Source organism: Tursiops truncatus, chromosome 12, assembly GCF_011762595.2.
Source record: "Tursiops truncatus isolate mTurTru1 chromosome 12, mTurTru1.mat.Y, whole genome shotgun sequence".
NCBI classification, from domain to species: domain Eukaryota; kingdom Metazoa; phylum Chordata; class Mammalia; order Artiodactyla; family Delphinidae; genus Tursiops; species Tursiops truncatus.
In genome coordinates this window covers 79,641,324-79,662,565 of record NC_047045.1, presented here as the reverse complement: position 1 = coordinate 79,662,565, position 21,242 = coordinate 79,641,324, and the positions used below count along the sequence as shown (strand labels likewise).

Here is a 21,242-nt window from a genome sequence, read left to right as displayed (position 1 = left end):
TATGGAGGTTCCTTAAAAAACTAAAAATAGAATTACCATATGACCCAGCAATCCCACTACTGGGCATATACCCAGAGAAAACCATAATTCAAGAAGACACATGCACCCCAATGTTCACTGCAGCACTATTTACAATAGCCAGGTCATGGAAACAACCTAAATGCCCACTGACAGACAAATGGATAAAGAACATGTGGCACATAGATACAACAGAATATTACTCAGCCATAAAAAGGAACGAAATTGGGTCATTTTTAGAGACATGGATGAATCTAGAGACTGTCATACAGAGTGAAGAAAGTCAGAAAGAGAAAAACAAATATCATATATTTACACATATATGTGGAACCTAAAAAAGTGGTACAGATGAACTGGTTTGCAGGGCAGAAATTGAGACACAGATGTAGAGAACAAACGTATGGACACCAAGGGGGGAAAGTGGAGGGGGGTGATGGTGTGATGAATAGGGAGATTGGGATTGACATGTATACACTAATATGTGTAAAATGGATAATTAATAAGAACCTGCTATATAAAAAAATAAATAAAATAAAATTCAAAAAAATTAAAATTAAAAATAATAAATAAAAAGATACATGCAAAAAAAGAAAATATGGACATAAACAGATAATTTCAGAAGAATGGAAATTATTTTTTAAACTAATGTTAAAAAAACTAGTTTTTCAAATACAGAAATGCTCAAAATAAAAAATAAGGTATCAAAGAGGCCTCATCATAGACAGGACACAGGAGAGAAAAAGATCAGTAAACTTGAAGACAGACCAATTGGAATTAATCAAACTGAAACACAAAGAGATAAAAGAAAAAAACAGAAAAAAATTTTTAAAAATCCAAGATGTAAGGAACTATATAAAATGGTATTATATATAAATAGATGGAGTTCCAGGAGAAGAGGGAGAACAAGACAAAAAAATTTTTGAAGAAATAATGGATGAAAATTTTCCAAAACTTCAACATATCAATCCACAGATCCCCAAAGCTTTAGTAAACCTGAAGCAGGATCCATATAAAGAAAACCACACCTCAGTTATGTCCTCATTCAGCTGCTGAAACCAAAAAACAAAAGATAAAGAGAACATCAGCCTGGGAAAAAGTTCACCCGTTACATACAGGAGGAAATGCAAAAAATAAGAGCTAACTTCTCACTGGAAACAAAAGAAGCCAGAAGACAATGGGCCAACATCCTCAAAGTTCTGATAGAAAAAAACTGTCAAACTAGAGTTCTATATCCAGTGAAAATATGAAGGCAAAATAAACATTGAAGGCAAAATAAAAATGAAGGCAAAATAAACACTGTCAAAACAAAAACTAAGAGGACTTGTCACCGGCAGACCTGCATACAAGAAACACTGAAAGAAGTACTTTAGGTCATAGGGAAATAATACAGATGAAAGAAATAAAGAGTACCAGAAATAGTAAACATGTGAGGATAAATACAAAATTCTATTTAAAATTATCTCTATTTCATATATGTACAAATGTATATGTGTCTTAGATTTTATATGTTTGTATAGGTTTTATTTTAAAGTATATTTATTTTATATATGTATATACATTTATGTTTCTTTTAAATACTACTGACTGCTTTTAAATAATAACATTACTGGACTTGTATCATACACAGATATAAAATATATGACAATAAGAGTTCAAAGGGTGGGAAAAGTGGAATTATAACATTATAGGTTTCTTTATTATTTCTGAAGTACAATATTACTATTTGGAGGTAGACTATTAAAGAGTAAAGATGCATATTCTAATCTCTTAAGCAACTACTAAAAATATACAAAGAAACATAGCCCACATTTTTTTAAAGGAAAAAAAATGGAATACTAAAAATAGGCAATTCACCTAAAAGAATTCAAGAAGGAGGAAAAGAGAAAAAACATATTAGATAAATAGAAAACAAATACCAAGATGATAAACTTTAACCCACCAGTACTGGGACAAAGGCAAAATTTGAATGTGGATTATTGTATCCATGTTAAATTTCCTGAAATTGATGCTAATACTGTGTTTGTATAAGGGAACACCCTTTTTCTTAAGAATTACACGCTGAAAAATATGGATATAAAAGAGCATGACATCTGCAACTTACTCTTCAATGGGTCAGAGAGGGGAAGAAGAGAGGAGGAAGAGAGAGTTTTTTTAAATAAAAGATTTTCATTATTTTTTTATATATAGAAGAAAATTTTCTTTATATTTTTTATATAGAAAAATAAGCCAAACTAAACAACCTGTTGTTTGGGAATGCATACATTCAACAATCTTGAGGAAAATAGGGCAAGGCATTAATAATGACTAGCTCAGGTAGTGATGACCTCAGGGAGGGGCAGGAAGATGGGACAGGGCTGAAACCCAAAGGATATAAGTAGATTCAAAAGTCCTGGTAATTTTTTTTTTTTCCAAAAGCCCTGGTATTGACATGGTTCTTGAGTGAGTGGTAGTTTCATGGGGGCTCTTTATACTCATGAAAAGTATTTTATTTCAAAATTGCATGTGTGTTGTTATATATAATCTTCTATATCAATCTAATATTATATTTTTTAAATGGGGGGGAATTGGAGAAATACTAGAAGATTATCCAGTTTATAAAAATTAGTTTAAATTAGGACCAACTTTTATATTTAGTGAAGAACTAAACAAAAGCATTAAGAAAGTCCCCAACTCTTACTTGAACCAACTGACATTTTATCAGATCCATATTTCTGGGTGTATCTAATTATAAGCATCTATTGACCACCACTGTTTTCCCTTTCCTAACAACCTGAGCTACAAAACAATGAACATACTTCCTTGAAACCCTTAATTTCTCTTGCTAAGACAGAATAACTCTGCCTTGAATAAATTATGTGTAGCATTGTACTGCAAAAGAAAAATCTCCAGGTTATGTAGATATAGCCCAATAAATAATTGATCATCATTACCCTGTTATAGGAACCTACAAGAGTCCTTTCTGCATAATTTGATGTCAGTTCCCAACAGCTGAGAGAAGACAGTGAAATACAAGTAGTCAATAGAATCCTTAAAAGTCCTACTATATAAATTCAAGTATCCAAAGACAAGAACCTATAAGATACAAAATTACTCTACATGTTGGTGGTTGTTGGGTAACCTTCATATATACCACAGAGTGCTTTATCTGTTTAAAGTGTTTAGTTACAAAATAAAGGAAGGGCTTCCCTAGTGGCGCAGTGGTTGAGAGTCCGCTTGCTGATGCAAGGGATACGGGTTCGTGCCCCGGTCCGGGAAGTTCCCACATGCCGCGGAGCGGCTGGGCCCATGACCCGTGGCCGCTGAGCCTGCGCGTCCGGAGCCTGTGCTTCGCAACGGGAGAGGCCACAACAGTGAGAGGCCCGCGTACCGCAAAAGAAAAAAAAAAAAAAGTGGGCTATATGTGTGTGTAAGTCAGAGAGAAAGAAATTGATAATGTTCACTGATCTTTTCAAATGGCAATTCTGGGGTGTGTGAGAATGAGGACATTGTAGGGAGTCTTTGATGAGCCAGCCCCTCAGTAAGTGCAAGGAGCAGTGATATGTCTCCACAGCACTGCAACCAACTTCCACCCTTCCCTCTTAAACACAGCCATGTAATGCTGTCACTTTGGACCAGCTACATATGTTGAATAGAAGACGTCTAAAGATAAATAGCTCCGCCCTACTTGACAAAGACTGGAGGGTTGCTTCAGGTTTCTTCTAGTTGCTTTATTACTGTCTTCTCGATTCTGAGACGGCAGCTCCAAGGATGGAAAGGAGATGTAGTTCCTGCTTCTTGTAGGCTTGCTCACTGCCCTCGCTCAGGGTCTGGATAAAAGGCGCAAGAGCAAAGCTGCCCCTCAGACTCACGCCAAGGTCTCTGTTCAACTGCAGACTACACAGTTCCACATTTTTTCCGCCCTAATATGCTATCACTGTCGTGCCTGCTTCTTAATCCACATACTCCGTCCTTCACAGGTTCTCAGAAAGGGGTGACCAGCGTCCTTGGGAGGCTATTTCTAAGTTCTGCTCTAATAACATGTACCATTTAATGAGTACTATGTATCAGACACTGGACTAAATACACGTCATTTAATCTTCACAACGTTTAAAGGTAGATATTATTAATCCCATTTAACAGACTGGGAAACCAAGGCTTAGAAAAGTCAACTAATTTGTCTAAGGTCATACTTCTGGGAAGAATTTTGGGATCTGTCCTTCCGAAAGGCATACATGCCTGTAACCACTATCCTATATTTGGGGGAGGAGCAGCAGAGAGCATCAGAAAGGTCACAGGCTTTCCAGCCAGAAGCCTGGACACAAATTAGTGTGTGATCTTAGGTGATTATTTAACCTCTCCAAGCCTCTATCACTTCATCTTCAAGGTGAGAAAAATCATTCTACCCTGCCTTTCTTCCACGGTTGAAGAGAGTATCAACACCTGTTGCTGCATTCCAAGAAGTCCACTTCTCTTGAACAAAGTTCCCTGTCCATCTCTTCAAGGTCAGGAAGAAGAGGTAGGGTGGAGAAGAGTTGCAGGAAACGGAGGTCTAAAACTAAGTTTAGAAGTTATATGTCTTATTTTCAAATTTCATATTTGCCTTTGTGTTACAGTATGGAAAAACATGGACCCTCGTGTTTAAAAACAAATTCTGCTAATATTAAAGTTATCTAGACATGAAATTAATCAAAGTAGGCAACCACATAGTATATGCTCAATAAATAACTGAAGGAATGGCAGAAGGAAGGCAGACAGAGAGCAGACAAAACTGGCATTCTCTCTTGATCTCTCCTAGCCTGTTGGCATTTCATTTCCCGTGCATGTGACTAATTGGGGCTCTGAGTCTCTATCAAATTAATTTGGTCAAAGTTATTTAATTTCACCCTGGCATTAGCAATGGTAAAGAACTTAAAAGCAATACAGTGACAAATATTCTTGCTAAAGCGTAACATTCTATGATTTGAGCAGCCCTATGATTTTTTGTAACTGAGGCATCATGTTACGATGAGCCTATTTTCTTGAAACTTCAAATTGGCTAACTGAAGCAACACTCATGGACACCAGAGACACACATACATGTAGAGCCGATCTAAAACTGAAGCTGCTGACAGTAGCTAATAAAATCCCAGTGCACATGTTTATTCCTACAGCCATCCTTTAACACAACGCTGACACAGAAAGATCCCTAACAACCTGCTAGTGAGGACTTTGGGGAACTCTTGGAAGAAACACACAGAGATGAGGTGAAAATGAACTTATGATGGTTTGGTTAAAAGCAGTGTTTGAAAGAAGAAAGTAAAAGAAAGTAAAAGTAGAGTAAAAGTAATAACTGCAGGGGACCCCTAACCATACAGTGGGGATTTGGGTGTTTAGAGAAAATGAAATAGTCATGATCCTAAATGAAACACACTTGTGGCTGAAGCTCTGCCACACAATCACAAAATTAATCCATTTTCTCCACTCTTAACACAGCTAAAAAAGCGCAGAGATGCCAGTATAGATCCATTCAAAACTCTGGTAACATGAGGAACATAGTGAATATGCTCTACGTAGGGGAACACCTGTAATGAAGCCACCATTGGAAGGATGGCATTTCTGTTCTACCGTATGACATCACCATGTCAGGGCCGGGATTTATTATGACTCAGACTGCAAAATCACCCAGAACCTCTGGCCCCTTCCCCCAGTTCCCCAGGTCTGTAAGGACAAGAGGGTGGCTCTGGATGGGGGCAGGGGAGCAGCAGCAGGAACAACAGGGCATTTCTCCCATCATTCTGAAAGCCTCTGCATACCCCGATCCTCCCGTTACCAGGTCCCCAGACAGACTCCACCAACTAGTCTCAAATGTGCACCAAAGTTAACCTTCTAGAAGAGACCTGGAAATTTTACATAGTCAGAAATGGAGTTGTTGTCTGTAAGAAAGGCTGGGGGAGTTAAGGAGCATATAGCGGAGATCTCTCTCCTCACCTGTTCTCACTCAATCCCATGAAAATTGTTCATCACAGCACAATGTTCAGACACAAAATGTTTCCCCTCAGAGTCAGAGGGCTTTAAGTGAAAAGTATTACATTGTCAAGAGATCATCCATTTCTGACTGAGACAGCATTTGGAATATCAAACACCAGGCACAAAATCAGAACCTATTAATACTTACCACAGACAAAAGTAAACATACACAAAAGCTTTTAATTAACCCTATCCAACAGAAGCAGAAAGAGTATCATGCCCCATAATAGCTAGGAAAAGCAAAGAACTCCCAATAAATATATTGCTTTTTTTTCAATGGGAGGGGGTAGTAGCTATAAGTTTCATTGAGCATAAGATACCAAGAATTACACAAGAAGCTGCAATGCAAATGTTGGACCCAATGAGAGCAATTGAAGTGGATTCTGAAATGTGGTTAAACTACTTTATCTAATACTATTAACAAACAAGAAGATCTTTAGTTAGTTGGCAGGAAGATAGTTGCTATCAGCCAATTTGATTTTCCTGAATGGAGAAGACGTGCATGCACTTTTTTCCCCATAAAAGCCCTAAAGTCCTAAAGTTTTGTTTCTGGAATCATAAGTTACTATGCAGTGTCATACTCTTCCTGACAGGCCTACAGTCTCCTTTTACCTGTTCCCCAATATTGGGAGGGGAGGGGAAAGTGTTTGCTTGGAGCATTTTTTTTACTGAAACCTGTTTTTAAAGTGAATCGTTTAGAAACCTGATAGTAAATCAGAAATTGATCAAGAGTGAACATCTAAGGAGAACGAAAAATGAAATTATCCTTCCAAGCCACATGGAGTGGCCAACACTCTGAGACCTAAAATAACCAAGATTTCTCGTTAGTCAGGGAAGGTATGTAGAAGATTTAGTCAACTGAGCTTCACAAGACGCCCTACAGCTCGTGAGCACGAAAGGAAGTCGATTCTGTTTATCCCTGATTTACGGATCTGCCTCATCCCCGCTTCCCACAGAAGGCTACATCTGGGCCGGTTTGCTAGTCTCCAAACTCAGTAGGGCCCGCGCCAAGAATCAGTCACCTGCGAGGTGCCACTCAACGCTTGGGTGCAACAAGGCCGGCACACCTTCCAAGTGTCCTCTCTCCCTTCTCCTCCACTCCCAGAGCCCGACCCAGAACTGCATTATCTCCGGGGACCGAAAAGCAAATAGACCTTTTAAAGAAAAAGAGGGAGTGCGGGGTCTGTATTATCTAACAATATACAATAGATAAGCCTTCTAGAAAACGAAAGTAGCGAGGGGAGAGGGACAGGGATCGGGGAGGCGAGGGGTGCCAGGCGTCGGGGAGCTTTCGCCACCACTTACTCGAAGGCGAAGAAGAGTCCGCTAGTGACCAGGATGAGGATGAGAGTCAGGTAGAAGACGCCCGTCTGCCGGGCCATCATGATCCTCCCGTTGCAGAAGAACTTGTTTCTTCCCGGGAAAACCTCCCATTTCCTCCGGGCCGCGATTTTCTTCTTCTTGTGGGGCGACTCCATGGGGGAGGAGCTGTGGGTGCTGATCTGACTGTACTCGCAGTCTTTCATGGGCCCGCCGCCGCCGGGAGGCATCCACGAGGGCAGCCGGCTGGGGGCGCACACCCCCAGCAGCCCCCCGGCCGCGCGGCCCCCGCCGAGCCACGACCGCCGCCGGCCGCCCGGCCGCCCCCAGAGCCTCGGCGCCGCGGCCCCTACGCGGGCTCCCGGCTCGGCGACAACTTTGCCGAGGACACCCAGGTTAACCCTTTGGGGAGCCCAGCTGTCATAGCCGGATCCCCTGCCTAGAGGGACGGTGCTCGCCCGCAGCCCGCGGCGGCGGTCCTCAGTCGCTTCCAGCCCGCGTGCTGGGGCTCCGGGACCCCGCGGGGCGCGGGGGGCTGCCCAGTCGCCCCAGTGCTTGCCGTGCGCCCTCCCCCTCGCACAGCCGCTCGCTCGGCCCCGCAGCCCCCGGCCCTCCGGCCGCGCCTCGGCTCTGGCCCGCCGACCCCCGAGCGCTGCGCCCAGAGGCGACACGAGGCGGCGGCCCCGGCGCCGGCTTCCTCAGGAGCCACTTCTGCGCCTCGGTCAGGTTTATTCTAATCCTTCCTCCCGGCGGCGGATCCTCCCCAGGAGAGAGCGATGGAAACTGGGAGGCAGCTTGCGGCCCCAGCAACCCCTCCCAGGGGTGGGGAAACCAAGCACGTTATTCTGTCAGGAGCGGGCTCGGCGACAGCCCGGGCGCTGCTCGCGCGGCGACCCCGCGCCGGCGCGCCTGGCAGCCGAGCCGAGTCCGCGGCCCCCGCGCTGAGCTGCCGGGGCCGCCTGGGCTGAGGGTCGCGGCGGCGGCTCGCGGGCTGCGCGGCCAGGGGCTCCCTGATTCTCTCCGGCCCCATAGGAGCCAGGCCTGGCGCAAGGAGGGCCGCCGGGAGCGGCGGAGCGCGTCTCTGGGCCGCGGGGCGAACGCCACAGACACTTGTTTGCGAGGATGAGCCCCGGCGCGCGCGCCTCGCTCCGAGCTGGTCCGCCTCCTCCCGGCCCGGTGGGCGGCGGCCGGCGCCTCACCCGCCGGGCTCCTCCTCCGGCTCCTCCTTCTCTCGGGCGAAGCCCGCACGGGCTCGGAAGGGTCCCCGCCCCCATGCCCACCAGCAGGGCAGGCGAGGCCCCGGGGCGGGCGCTGGACTCCCTCCGGCATCGCTCAAGGGCCTCTCCGGCCGGGCACCCGATGCCCCGCCGCGCGCATTCCCACAGACTTCTGTCCGCTTCCCGGCTTCTCCCGGTTTATTACCGGCGGCCGCTGCCGCCTCGGGACACACATTTACGCAGCAACACGCAAACCCATTCTGGCGACTCCTGGGGACCCGAGAAACCGGCGCGGAGTGGTGACCCTCCCCTGCCCGCCCCGACTCTTCCTCTCCCTCCCCCAGCGGGGCGCGTGCTCGAGTGGCGGGGGCTCTGCTGCTGCCCGGGAGTGGGTTGGGGGTGCCCCGGCGACAGGATGGGGAGGCGCTGCACGAGGCGGGCCGGACTCCGGGATGGGGGCTGCGGGCGGGAGTCTCCGTGCCCGGCCAGCTTCCAGGCTTCCCGCGGGGAGGAGGGGACAGCGAAGCGCCCTGGGTCCCTCCCGGAGGACCAAGCCCCGTGGCAGCCAGGCTCTGCGTGCGTTGCTGCTTCCCCTGCCCTTTCTCACTTCTCCGACACGGGCGCTCACAATTTGCTCGCTTTATTTCTCTCCTTTCCCCCCGCGAGCTCCCACGGCGGCAGAGGGGCCACCCGCTGTGCTCTCCCGCCCCGCCCGACTGTCCCCACGGATCCGCTCGTGCGCTCGGCCCCGGCTTTGCAGCGGGGGTCTGAACCCTCCCGCCGTGGGCACAGCCGGTGGGCCGCCAGAGCGAAGACGGGGCGGGGACGATCGGTTTTCCGCGCCCCAATTTCCTTTCACGGCCTATTGGGACGTGTAGTTCTTCCTCTCGCCGTCCGGCTCCGAGAGGAAACGCGACTAGGAGACCAAAAAACTACAAATCCCTGCATCCTCCGCGACGAGGGCGGGAGAGGCGTGGTGCTGAGCGTTCTGGTGCTGTTTGGTTGGAGATGGAAACCAACAAAGGGAAGGGCTGGGGTTCTGCTGCGCCTTTTCGGTGCTGGGCGCTTCACACGTTACGCACGTTCTTTATCTAATCTTCACGACAACCCTGCGAGGCACTATTGTATCCAGCCGACTACTTGCCAGAGATCACAAACCGCCCGGGTGGTCGAGATGGGATTGAACCCAGAGCCCTGAGAATTTCACTCATTAAGCGCTGCCTAGGTGAGCGGTGTCAAAGGGAGATGAGATTGGTTTATCCAAGGGAGGAAAAGAACTAGGGGCAGTTGGGAAGAGCTTCCTGTAGTAAGGAAAAAGTGGTGGGAATGGCAATTCGAGTAGGACATGAAATTATAAGGAGTTATGAATAAAAATGGTATTTACCAGGATCCATCATAAAGCAGGTTAGGGGAATGGGTAGAACCTTAGTTAGAAATGGGTCCGAATGGTTTTAGATATTGTATGACCAATGAGCACATTGTAGGGACAATTCAGTACTCTGCGGCTGTACTGATTTTTAAAAAAACAACTGGCAAACCTCAGACAATTCAAATGAAAACTCTCCCATGCTCTCCTATCCTTTAGCTCATGGGATCAACAGGATGTTATTTGATTTATTTCAAGCACCTTTTCTCCAGGTGTCCAGTTAATATACTAAATACATTGACTTGGTTGCTTGAAAAAAAGACTCCTATTCTTGTTCTCAATTAAGCCCTTAATTTTTCTGGCGTCGTGGTTATGCTTTTTAATAGTCCTTCTCTGTTAGAGAAACATACAAAAATATCTGCATGTGCTTTAAAATAGTCCAGCCCATCCACCCCCAAAAAACACAAGGATATAGATATTGGCAAACTTGAAAATTGTTCATGTTGGGTGATAGATATATCTTTATTAGTTATCTGTGGCAGCAAATTATCACAAACCTAGAAGCTTAAAACAACACAGATTTATTATCTCAGTTTCTGTGGGTCAGGTGTCCAGGCACTTGGGTCATCTGCTTAGGGTCTCACACCTGCCATCAAGGTGTTGGCTAGGCTGCATTCTCATCTGGAGGCTCAATTGGAAAAGAAACAGCTTCCATGTTCACTTGGGTCACTGGCAGAATTCATTTCCTTGCAGCTGTAGGACTGAAGACCTTGGCTTTTGCTGGCTGTCCACTGGAGACTGTCCTCAATTCCTAGGTGGCACCTGGCATTCATGGGCCAGCACGGCCACTTACTTCATCAAGTCAGCAAGGAGAGTCTCCAGAGCAAACCTGCTAGCAAGATGGAATCTCATATAACACAAGGTAATCACACAGGGGTGACATCAAATGTGCCGTACTCTGTCCGTTAGAAAGCAAGTCACAGGGGAAGGGATATTACAAGGGTTTGAATACTAGGATGAGCGGCTACCCTAGGGTTTGTCCACCACCGTGCACAAGAGGGTCCATGCTTATGTTTGAAATTTTCCATAATAAAAAGAAATGAATTACATCTTTAAAAATTATCTCTAAATTTCCCACTGCCAGCAAGTTTCTAGATAAGCTGATATGATTGTTTGCAGTTGTCTTCCTAAGAATTCCTTGTTTCTTCCTACTCCATGTTTACGCAGACCTATGGCAATTAGCTTAGGACATATACTTAAATTCACTAGAACCTGGCATGACAGCCATGGATTTTAACTCACCACCTAAAAACTACTCTGTAAGGTGTGGTAGAGTTTATTCAGTCATTTCTCAATTATTTAGGGGTGTAGTTTGTGCGAAGTATTTTTTGTTGCAGCAGGGATATAAAAGGATCCAAGATAGAAGTTTATATTTGGGGGCTAGAGGGAGAGGTGGAGAGAAAAAACAATAAATGCAAATAAAATGCACACCAAAAAAGGGAAATAAATGACTAAATGATAAGACAATTTCAGAGAGACGTGACATGAACAAAAAAACAGAGCAGGGTTGTTGGATAGAGAGACTGGGGTGGGGTGAGAGACCTCCGTGGAGGAGACGCTTGAGCAGAGAACCAAATGGTAAGAAACAGCAAGTACAAAGACCTCAAGGCAGATCAAGCTTGGAAAGTTCTAGGGGTGCAAAGTAAACACAGTCTGGCTGGAATGGAGTGAGGGACAGGATGAAAGCTAGAGGAAAGGCTGGGTGAGGCATCTGGAATCTATTCTCCGTGCACTGGGAAGTCACTTAATCTGTGACCACCATTATAGTAAGTGAGGAAGGGTCAGGAGGAGAGTAACATACAGTACTTGCCCTCAGGAATATATAGCTTCCAAACTTTAATGCTAGAAGGACCTCGGTGCATCTAGAATTATAGACCAAAACATTTCTTTTTTATATGGGAAAATTTGAGGCCCAGAAAAGGAGTTACCTGCAAAAAATTTCTTGAGAATGCCTCACAATAACAAATAATTCATAAATGAACCTCGAATTGAAAGAGTGCATCCTCTGATTTAAAGCTTTAGAAACCTGATAACTAATGATTATTTAGTGCCCGTCATGTGCAAGGCATTGTGGTAAAGAAGTTGAATATGGCAGAGAAGCTACAGCCTAGGTGGGAAAGCAAGATGGAGACACATAAGAAAGTAAGTAATGGAAGAAAATTATGTAATAAAAATCACTATCATTTCTGGAATAGCTTCTTGTATTAGACAATATCCTGATTCTTTACACATTTAGCTTATTAAATCAAAAGGACAACCTGACAAGGTAAGGAATGTTACCTTTCTTTCACAGAGGAGAAAACTGAAGATCAGAGAGGTTAGGTGATTTGCCCAAGGTTTCATAGCTGGTAAGTAACGGAGTCAGGATTGATGGCCAGGTGTGCATGTCTGATTCCACTACACAGTGGAGGAGTATACTGTGTCTGACTCACTGCCAACTGAGTAGGGAAGAGTATCTTGATTTCAGCGGAAAGGGAGATCTATGAGGCCTAGACTGTAGCAAAGTGAGATCCAGGCCTCTGACAATATGATAGGCAGGACAAGAGGGGTTAGGATCTCAAGGAGATGGGAAGGGTGGGAAAACACATGATGTTTCCAGTTAGAGTGGAATTGACAAGGATTCAAGAGCAAATACTTTACTTGGGAGAGGATTCCTTAAAACGCTGCTGAGACAGGAAGTGAGCTAGGGAGGGGTGAGCCTATAAAGCTTGCGTGGAGAAGCTGCCACTGTGGGTGGCTGGAGCTCAGACCCTCCAGGCAACTGTGGGAGGTGGTACAGACCCTGCCTCACAGTTTCCCCACCTGAAGGGCGAGTTTGCTGAACTTTGTCCACCAACCCATCTGTTATTAGCTGGGAGCCCCTTATGGGAGCACTAACTCTTCATCTTCTTTACATTGGACCATGCTCCTAAAGCTACCACAGCCGTGAACCCTAAGAGCACCAAGCTGGCCCTCCCTTGAGTGTTGGTGGTATCTTTGATTCCAGCGCATCGTTCCTTGTTCTCATCTGCCTCAGTGGGTTTACCGACAACAGGGGTTACATTATTAACAAAATTAGAGCTTTGTTCCTTTCATCTGAGCATTCCACAAACCCACCTCGGTCATTCTCAGAATACCTCCAGGCAGCCAGGAGAAAGTACGGTCTTATCCACGGTGAAGGGGGAAGACATTCAGATCCCAAGACAGATGATTTGTATACCTTTCGAGGCCAAGATGAGTGTGCACCTGTGTGGTCAAAGTACGTAAGTCAAAGGGACCAGTGCTAGAAGGAGAACTTTGAAAATGACAGAAGGGGATTTCTTTTGAGAGTTCAGGGCTGGTAATTCAGGAATTAGCTCAGGAAATAATTGCCGAAGCTCCCATAGCAGACAAAATTCCTCGGAAAATCAGGCACCCTAATTCTTTCCAACCCAGAGAGTTTGCTCCAAGTTTTACATGTGCTCAGCACATCTGGGAACATCTTGTGTCAAAACACGTAAGATGTTTAAAGTAATAAACTCAGCACTGCAAGGAAAAAATTGGATGAGGCAGAAAAAATTTAATCCAAAATGTACTTATAATTTCCCCAGTGACTTTTTCTTGGCTCTTTTACACCAAAAAGTTACTTTTTAGGATTTTAATAAAAATAATTCATGTGCATTGAAACCATTGTATTACAAAAAATTTTCTTACACATAAATAGGGAAAATGTAAAAGTTGTTCAAATTCCCATTACCTTAAGATGACAGTCATTAACATTTTGTTGACCATCTGTTATGTAATTCATTTTATTCCACACACATATCATGTTTTTTATATATAAATTTATTTTATTTATTTATTTTTGGCTGCATTGGGTCTTCATTGCTGTGCACAGGCTTTCTCTGGTTGCGGTGAGCGGGAACTACTCTTCATTGCAGCACGTGGGCTTCTCATTGCGGTGGCTTCTCTTGTTGCGGAGCACGGGCTCTAGGCGCACAGGCTCAGTAGTTACAGCTCGCGGGCTCTAGAGCACAGGCTCAGTAGTTGTGGTACACGAGCTTAGTTGCTCCGCGGCATATGGGATCTTCCCGGACCAGGGCTCGAACCCGTGTCCCCTGCCTTGGCAGGCAGATTCTTTTTTTAAAAAATAGATTTATTTTATTTATTTATTTTTTGGCTGTGTTGGGTCTTCATTGCTGTGTGCGGGCGAGCGGGGGCTACTCTTCGTTGCGGTGCATGGGCTTCTCATTGCGGTGGCTCCTCTTGTTGCAGAGCACGGGCTCTAGGCCCGCAGGCTTCAGTAGTTGTGGCACGCGGGCTCAGTAGTCGTGGCTCACGGGCTCTAGAGCGCAGTCTCAGTAGTTGTGGCACACGGTCTTAGTTGCTCTGCGGCACGTGGGATCTTCCCGGACCAGGGCTCAAACCCGCGTCCCCTGCATTGACAGGCGGATTCTTAACCACTGCGCCACCAGGGAAGGCCCCACACATGTATCATTTAATAAAAATGGAATCGTGTCATGCGTCCTGTTCATCCTGTATGGTTTTTTAAAGTGTCATCCCTAACCCCTACTATTTCCCAAGTAACCAATGTAAACAATTTAGTATATATCCTTCTCCAGGCTCATATACTTATAGGCAAGCTGTATATACACATATATGCAGTCCATAATCCAATTTCATCAATTGTCTGAATAATGTACTTTATAATTAATCTTTCCTAGTTCACGATCCAGCCCAGGTTTCATACCTAGCACTTACTCTTTCAATAGGGAACAGTTCTACCTCCTTTCTTTTAGTTTCTTGATCTTGACATTTTAGAAGAGTTTAGGCCACTTATTTTGTACAATGTCACTCCATTTGGGTTCGACTGGCATTTCTTCACAGTGTAATCCACAATGGGGCTCTCATCAGGTTTCAGCCACAGGCATGAAGGCAACGTTGCTAAAACTACAAGATACCTGCGTGGGTCACACCTGCTGCTGCCTCTGGGCCTGCAGTTCCTCACAGGATTTCGAAGAAGCATGTCCATACTGCTTCCAGCTGCAGGTGCTGGATAAAGCTGGAATGTATCTCCAGCCCAAGGCTAAACTGACACCCCAAAGTACAGACACTTATTAATTGAGAAGCAAAATAGATATGCACTCAGGTTTAAAGAAGCAAAAATTATGAAGAAGTAGAAAGGCTCCAAAACTGTTTTGTTGATTACTTGTAAAATATGCATCAGAACACTAACTGGTAAAATAACGGGAAAAGGAGAAGCATCCTATGGACGATGAGAAACGATTCTACCACTCCTCCGATTTAACCCTTGCAGGAAGACACAGAGACTAAAGTTCTGAGTTCTGCAAGTCTGGTTCCAATGGCGAGAGCCCAGCCTGGTTTTCAAAACACCTACATCTGGACAGTCAATACCCATTTGCTTCTCAAAGGACATGAGCAAAACAAAGAAACACTTCTCTTAACTAGAAATGCAGCTTAGTCAGAAAGAATTCCAAAAGAATCCAAAGTGGATTTCAGAAATTTCTTGTCTCCTCTGTAAAGAATGGATTTTGAGAAATGTGTAATGCTATTTCGGAACTAAAGCTAGTCAGTAAAAAACTTGTTTGACTTTTATTTATTTTCTGAATACATGGAAACCAAATCCAAGAACAAACTTTCCTTGACATCCTTGGCATTTGTGGGAAATAAAAACCTCACTGGAATGAATAACTGAAACCTACCCACCTCAAGTGTTGGTTGTGAGATCAAAAAAATATGTGAAAGTGCTTGTCAGTAGTAAACTCATAAGCAGGTATTACTGGTATTCTTATTATTTTCCCTTTTCTCATCAGTTTTCACCATTTATATCATTCTCTTTCAAAAGGAGATTGAGACCTTTATAAGCATGTCTACTTAGAAGGACTTCTTCGGGGGGTCAATAGCCTGACTGCTAATTCAGAAAACTGGTGTGTCCTTTTTCTCCTACAAACATCTGCATAACTGTACATTAGTGAAACCTGAAGATTATCCCTATTTGGGGTGTAAAAATATCCGGGATATTCTTAATTATAGATGATCTAATAAGATAAAGATACAAATATATTTTACAGAAATTTTCATTTTTATAACCTTCTGTTGTTCCTGTAGTAATATTTCACCTTAAGAGACAGTTTAATTTGTTCTAGTACAGACTTATTTCTGGGTTTAAAATTATTTCAAAATGTCAACTTTTACTTTAGCTATCTTACATCTTTTCTGGAACAACATAGGTACAATTTGGTTTTTGTTAATAAGCTAAGATTGTTTTCCACCTTTCTATTTAGCTCATTTAGATATGTTGAAGAAAAATCAGGTTATGCATTTTTGGTGGGAAGTGACGTGTCTTTCTCAGCATCAGGTCCAAAGGTCTATGGTTCTGGTTTGTCCCAATATTCATGATATTCATTTTGGTTCCTAGGGTAAGGAGGTTCCACTAGGTTTTTCCAATATAAAGTTGTTATTTTCCTTTGTAGTTAATAAATAGAAAGACTGCAAATGTCTTGTTCTTCATCAAACTCTCACCTACTGATTTTAGTATCTATTGATTTCTTGATTCTATTTCCTTCCCTTTCCTCCCTTCCTTCTTTCTTTCTTTCCTTTATCTTTCTCTCTCCCCCCTACCCACTTTTGTTGGCATAAGAAAGACCTTTCTTTTCTTCCCCATTTATTTATTGATTCACTGGTTTATTTATATCAGTATGGCCTCATAGATACTTTTATTATTCAATGGGATATAATCTATTGTTTTTTGTTTTTAATTAATTTATTTATTTTTGGCTGTGTTGGGTCTTCGTTTCTGTGCGAGGGCTTTCTCTAGTTGCGGCGAGCGAGGGCCATTCTTCATCGCGGTGCATGGGCCTCTCACTATTGCGGCCTCTCTTGTTGTGGAGCACAGGCTCAGTAGCTGTGGCTCACAGGCCCAGTTGCTCCACGGCATGTGGGATCTTCCCAGACCAGGGCTCGAACCCATGTCCCCTGCATTGGCAGGCAGATTCTCAACCACTGCGCCACCAGGGAAGCCCTAATCTATTGTTTAGTTATAAATAACTACAACTATAATCTGTCAGTAGTTATTTTGACATTCAAACTGTTCCAGGTTTGGCTAGCATGAGCCCCTTCATGCTAACTCCTGTGAAATTTGACATGACCCAGTCACTCCTTGAGCACTTGCTTCCCTAACTGCCTCAATCAGATGTTCCAGGGTCCCCCTGTACTTTTCCTGTCCCAGCCCTGCAATCTGTCATTTCTCCAGGGGGTCCTAGTTCCTTTTAGTGGAAAACACATATGTGTTTATATATCTCTGTCTATTTATATATCTATTAAAACATAGGCACAGATATTTATTTTTCTCAATGCTAAAAACCATGTTTTCAAACTGATAACATGCACTTCCAATCAAAAACTACAAGCTGTAATGCATGCTTCTCACTTTCCATATCTGTAGTTCATTCCTTCCATTATTCTCAATGTATTTGTTCATTTCTTCAAGTCTAGAGTACAAAAGAGTTTTGGAATTGCTAACCCGTGCCACCATGAAAAGCAAACCAGCAAACTAGAGTTAATTAATTATTTACAGTTCTTTTGTTTTGTTTTAGAAAAAAAAAAAAGTGTACATCCTTGCATGTTCCCAATGTTGGGGGTAACGCAACAACTATGTCATCATTAGATATGATGTTACCTTTGGGATTTTTATAGATGCCTTTATCAGGTTGAGGTTTCCCTCTACTACTGGTTTGCTGAGAGTTCTTATATATATGGATGCTGAATTTTGTAAGATATGCTTTCTGCACCAATTGAGATGATTCATTTTCTCCTTTATTCTATTAATATGATGTATTACATTGATTGATAATTGAATGCTAAAATTTACATTTCTAACGTAATCCTCATTTGGTCAAAATGCATTGTCCTTTTCATATATTATTGGATTTGGATTACTAATATTTTGTGAAAAAACTTACATCTATGTTAATGAGAGTTATTGGCTACTGATTTTTTTTTTTTTTTTTTTTTGCGGGGGTCAGGGGAGGTCATGTCTTTGTCAAGTTTGATTTCAGGATTCTCCTGACCTCATAAAAACAAGATGGGAATTGTTTCTTCATCTATTTTTTTGAGAAGGTTTGGTAGGGTTGGTATTGTTTACTTATTAAATGTTTGATAGACTTCACCAGCTAATTATTTGGTTCTGGAGTTCTATTTGAGGAAAAGATTATGATATCAAACTCAATGTCTTCAAAAGATATAGAACTACTCTTATTTTTTAGTTCATCTTGTGTCAGTTTGGGTAAGTTATACTGTTAAAGAAATTTTTCTATTTCATTTAAGTTGTTGGATATATTGGCATAAATTTGTTCATAATATTCTGTCATTATTTATTTAATGTCCATAAGATCATTTATTGTAGATACTGGCAATTTTCTTAAGCAATCTTGCTAAGGGTTTATCAATTTTATTATTTTTTTTCAGAAAACCAAATTTTTGCCTTGTTAATTTAAGCTATTGTTTATTTTCTATTTCATTTATGTCTGTTCTTACCTTTATAATTACCTTCCGTCTATTTACTTTGGGTTTAATTTGCTCATATTCTTCGAGATTCTTAAGGTAGAACTTTAGATTGATTGTAAACCTTTTTTCTTTTCTAATATAAATATTTAAAACTATAAATTTCCCTCCAAGAATCTCCTTAGCTACATCCCACAAAATTTTATATGTTGTATCTTTATTATCATAATTCAAAGTATCTTTTAATTGTCCTTGTGATTTCTTCTTTTATCCATGGTTTATTTAGAACTGAGTTGTTAAATTTCTAAGTATCTTAGAGTTAATGACTTCTAATTTAATAATTTTGAGATCAGAGAATGGGCTCTAAGATTTCAATCCTTTTAAATTTATTGAAACTCGTTTTATTTTCAAGCATATGGTCAGCCTGTTATGATTCCAGGTGCACTTGGAAAGAATGTGTTTCTGCCATTCTTATGTGTGGTGTTCTTTAAATGTCAACTGGTTCAAGATGGTTGATAATTTTGCCAGGTCTTTTATACCCTTACTGTTTTCTCTGGTTGTCCTAACAGTTACTGAGAGGTAGGTGTTAAAATCTCCAGCAATGTTTTGTCTACTTTCCCTTTAGTTCTGTCAGTTTTTGCTTCATGTTTTTGAAGCCTTGTAATTAGGAGCATATACATTTATAATTGTTTAACTGTTATATATTCCCAATGAATTGGCCATTTTGTTGTTATAAGTGTTCTTCTTTTCTCTGGTTATATTCCTTGTCTTGAAGTAATTTTTTATAGTATTAATTTGCCAGCTCAGTTCTCTTATGTGTACTGTTTGCACGGTACATATTTTTCCATTATTTGACTTTCAACTCCTCTGAAACTTTGCATAAAGGTAATTATTTTAAACAGCATGTACTTAGGTCTTGCTTTTTTACCTCGTCTGACAGTCTCTGTTTTTAATGGGAGTGTTTAGTACATTTCTATTTAATGTAATTACTGATATGGTTGGATTTAGGTCTACCATTTTTATTTGTTTTCTATTTGTCTGATCTGATATTTTGATTCTTTGTTACTACTTTTGGTTTTATCAAAAAAAATTCAATATTCCATTTTAACTCATCGATGGGCTTTTAACTTATTCCTCTTTGCCTTATTTTTTAGTAGTTTCTCTAGGGATTAAAATATGCATACTTGTCACAGTCTTTATGTAAATGATCATGATGAAAAAACACGATTGAAACAATACCACTGTTGGTGAGGAAGTGAAACAATGGAATTCTCATATACTGCCTCCATCTAGGCCTTTAGTACTATTAGGAGGAAGACAGGTACAAGAGCATTCACTGAAGCATTGTTGTTGTTGTTTATTTTTATTTTCTTATAAAACTTACCTTTTAAACTATTTTTATTTATTTATTTTTGGCTGCATTGGGTCTTCGTTGCTGCATGCAGGCTTTCTCCAGTTGCAGCAAGCAGGGGCTATTCTTCGTTGCGGTGCACGGGCTTCTCATTGCGGTGGCTTCTCTTGTTGCAGAGCACAGGCTCTAGGCACTCGGGCTTCAGTAGTTGTGGTTCGCGGGCTCTGGAGCGCAGGCTCAGTAGTTGTGGCGCATGGGCTTAGTTGCTCCGTGACATGTGGGATCTTCCTGGACCAGGGATCAAACCCGTGTCCCCTGCATTGGCAGGTGGATTCCTAACCACTGCGCCACCAGGGAAGTCCTGTTGTTGTTTTTTAAATACTAAAAAAAATTAAAACTTGAAATAGCCTATATGTCCATTAATAGGGGATTAGATAAATAAATTCTGAACTATTTATTCAATGGAATATTACATAGAGTGAAATGGAATAATTAAAACTATAATAATAAACAAATTTCAAAAAATATATTGAATGAAAAGAGAAATTTGCTGAAGGTCACAAAAATATATCTTTTCTATGAATTATAACAGGATATACTGTTTATGATTATATACATATATAGTATATACTAAAATTCCCCCCAAAACCCTAAGGCATGCTAAACACAAAATTCAGGGTATTCTTTTTGCAAGAGAAGGAGGGAGGAAAGGAGAAAACGAGGATCAGGAGTCCAAGCTGCATGGCTGATAGGAGGGAGTTTTTATATCTTTATTGTATCATTATCTAAACTTTTTTATATTCCTGCAGTATTTCTTAATATTTTTTGGAAGAACAGGATTACCTTTTTATCTCCATACCCAGTTTATTTCGAAATGAATAAAAGAATTTCCAAACAATATATCTTTCTCAGTTAAAAATCTATCTGGAAACCACCAAATGTAAGGGACTTTCTCTTTTGACATTTCCTGTTCTATAATTAGTGAGAATTAGTTATAATTCTCACTTTGTGGCTTTGTCCTCTGTTGATGAGAGACATCCACATACTCAGAACAGCACTTTATTAGCAAGGTTGATTGTTGAGGTTTAGGCAAAATATGGGCATTATCAAGCACAGGTAAGAAGAAATGGAATACCTGGAACAGGAGAAGACATGTTTAATTTAATAGAAAAATGTAAATAGGTTAAAGTGCTAAGTTACACATCAGTATTGTTGAGGCCCCATGATGGATGGCTCTGTCTACATGTAAATCCGTCATCACAAGGAAAACTTACCATGATCTCAGTCAACTTTTCTCTGGTAAATGATTATCATCCTCCTGGCAAAAGGGAAAGTCAGTAATAAAAGTTCCTTTTTTTTAGCTTTGGTATCTTAATAGTGAAACAAATCTATCTAGATTAACACAGATGTTAAGTGAGCTTGAGGCAAAGCTTTGAAAAATCTC

The 21,242-nt window shown here is 42.0% G+C and overlaps 2 protein-coding genes across 18 annotated transcripts in view; one reads left to right on the top strand and one right to left on the bottom strand.

Moving 5' to 3' along the window:
* The window catches only part of ZDHHC14 (zDHHC palmitoyltransferase 14), a 278,540-nt gene extending 270,785 nt beyond the window's left edge, over nt 1-7,755 (bottom strand). For all 4 annotated transcript variants that reach the window (XM_073789775.1, XM_073789774.1, XM_019951847.3 and 1 more), the window contains exon 1: nt 7,309-7,755. In XM_073789775.1, the coding sequence (XP_073645876.1) occupies nt 7,309-7,553 (245 nt within the window). In that variant the 5' untranslated portion in view covers nt 7,554-7,755. The remainder of the gene's footprint in view (nt 1-7,308) is intronic.
* Nucleotides 7,756-8,445: 690 nt separating this feature from the next.
* Nucleotides 8,446-21,242, top strand: part of TMEM242 (transmembrane protein 242) — an 85,722-nt gene continuing 72,925 nt past the window's right edge. For 7 of the 14 annotated variants that reach the window (XR_012324946.1, XR_012324945.1, XR_012324948.1 and 4 more), the window contains exons 1-2: nt 8,446-9,765; nt 10,660-10,828. The gene's annotated coding sequence lies outside the window, so the exon portion shown is untranslated. The other 7 variants (XR_012324953.1, XR_012324950.1, XR_012324954.1 and 4 more) reach the window with 5 other exon arrangements.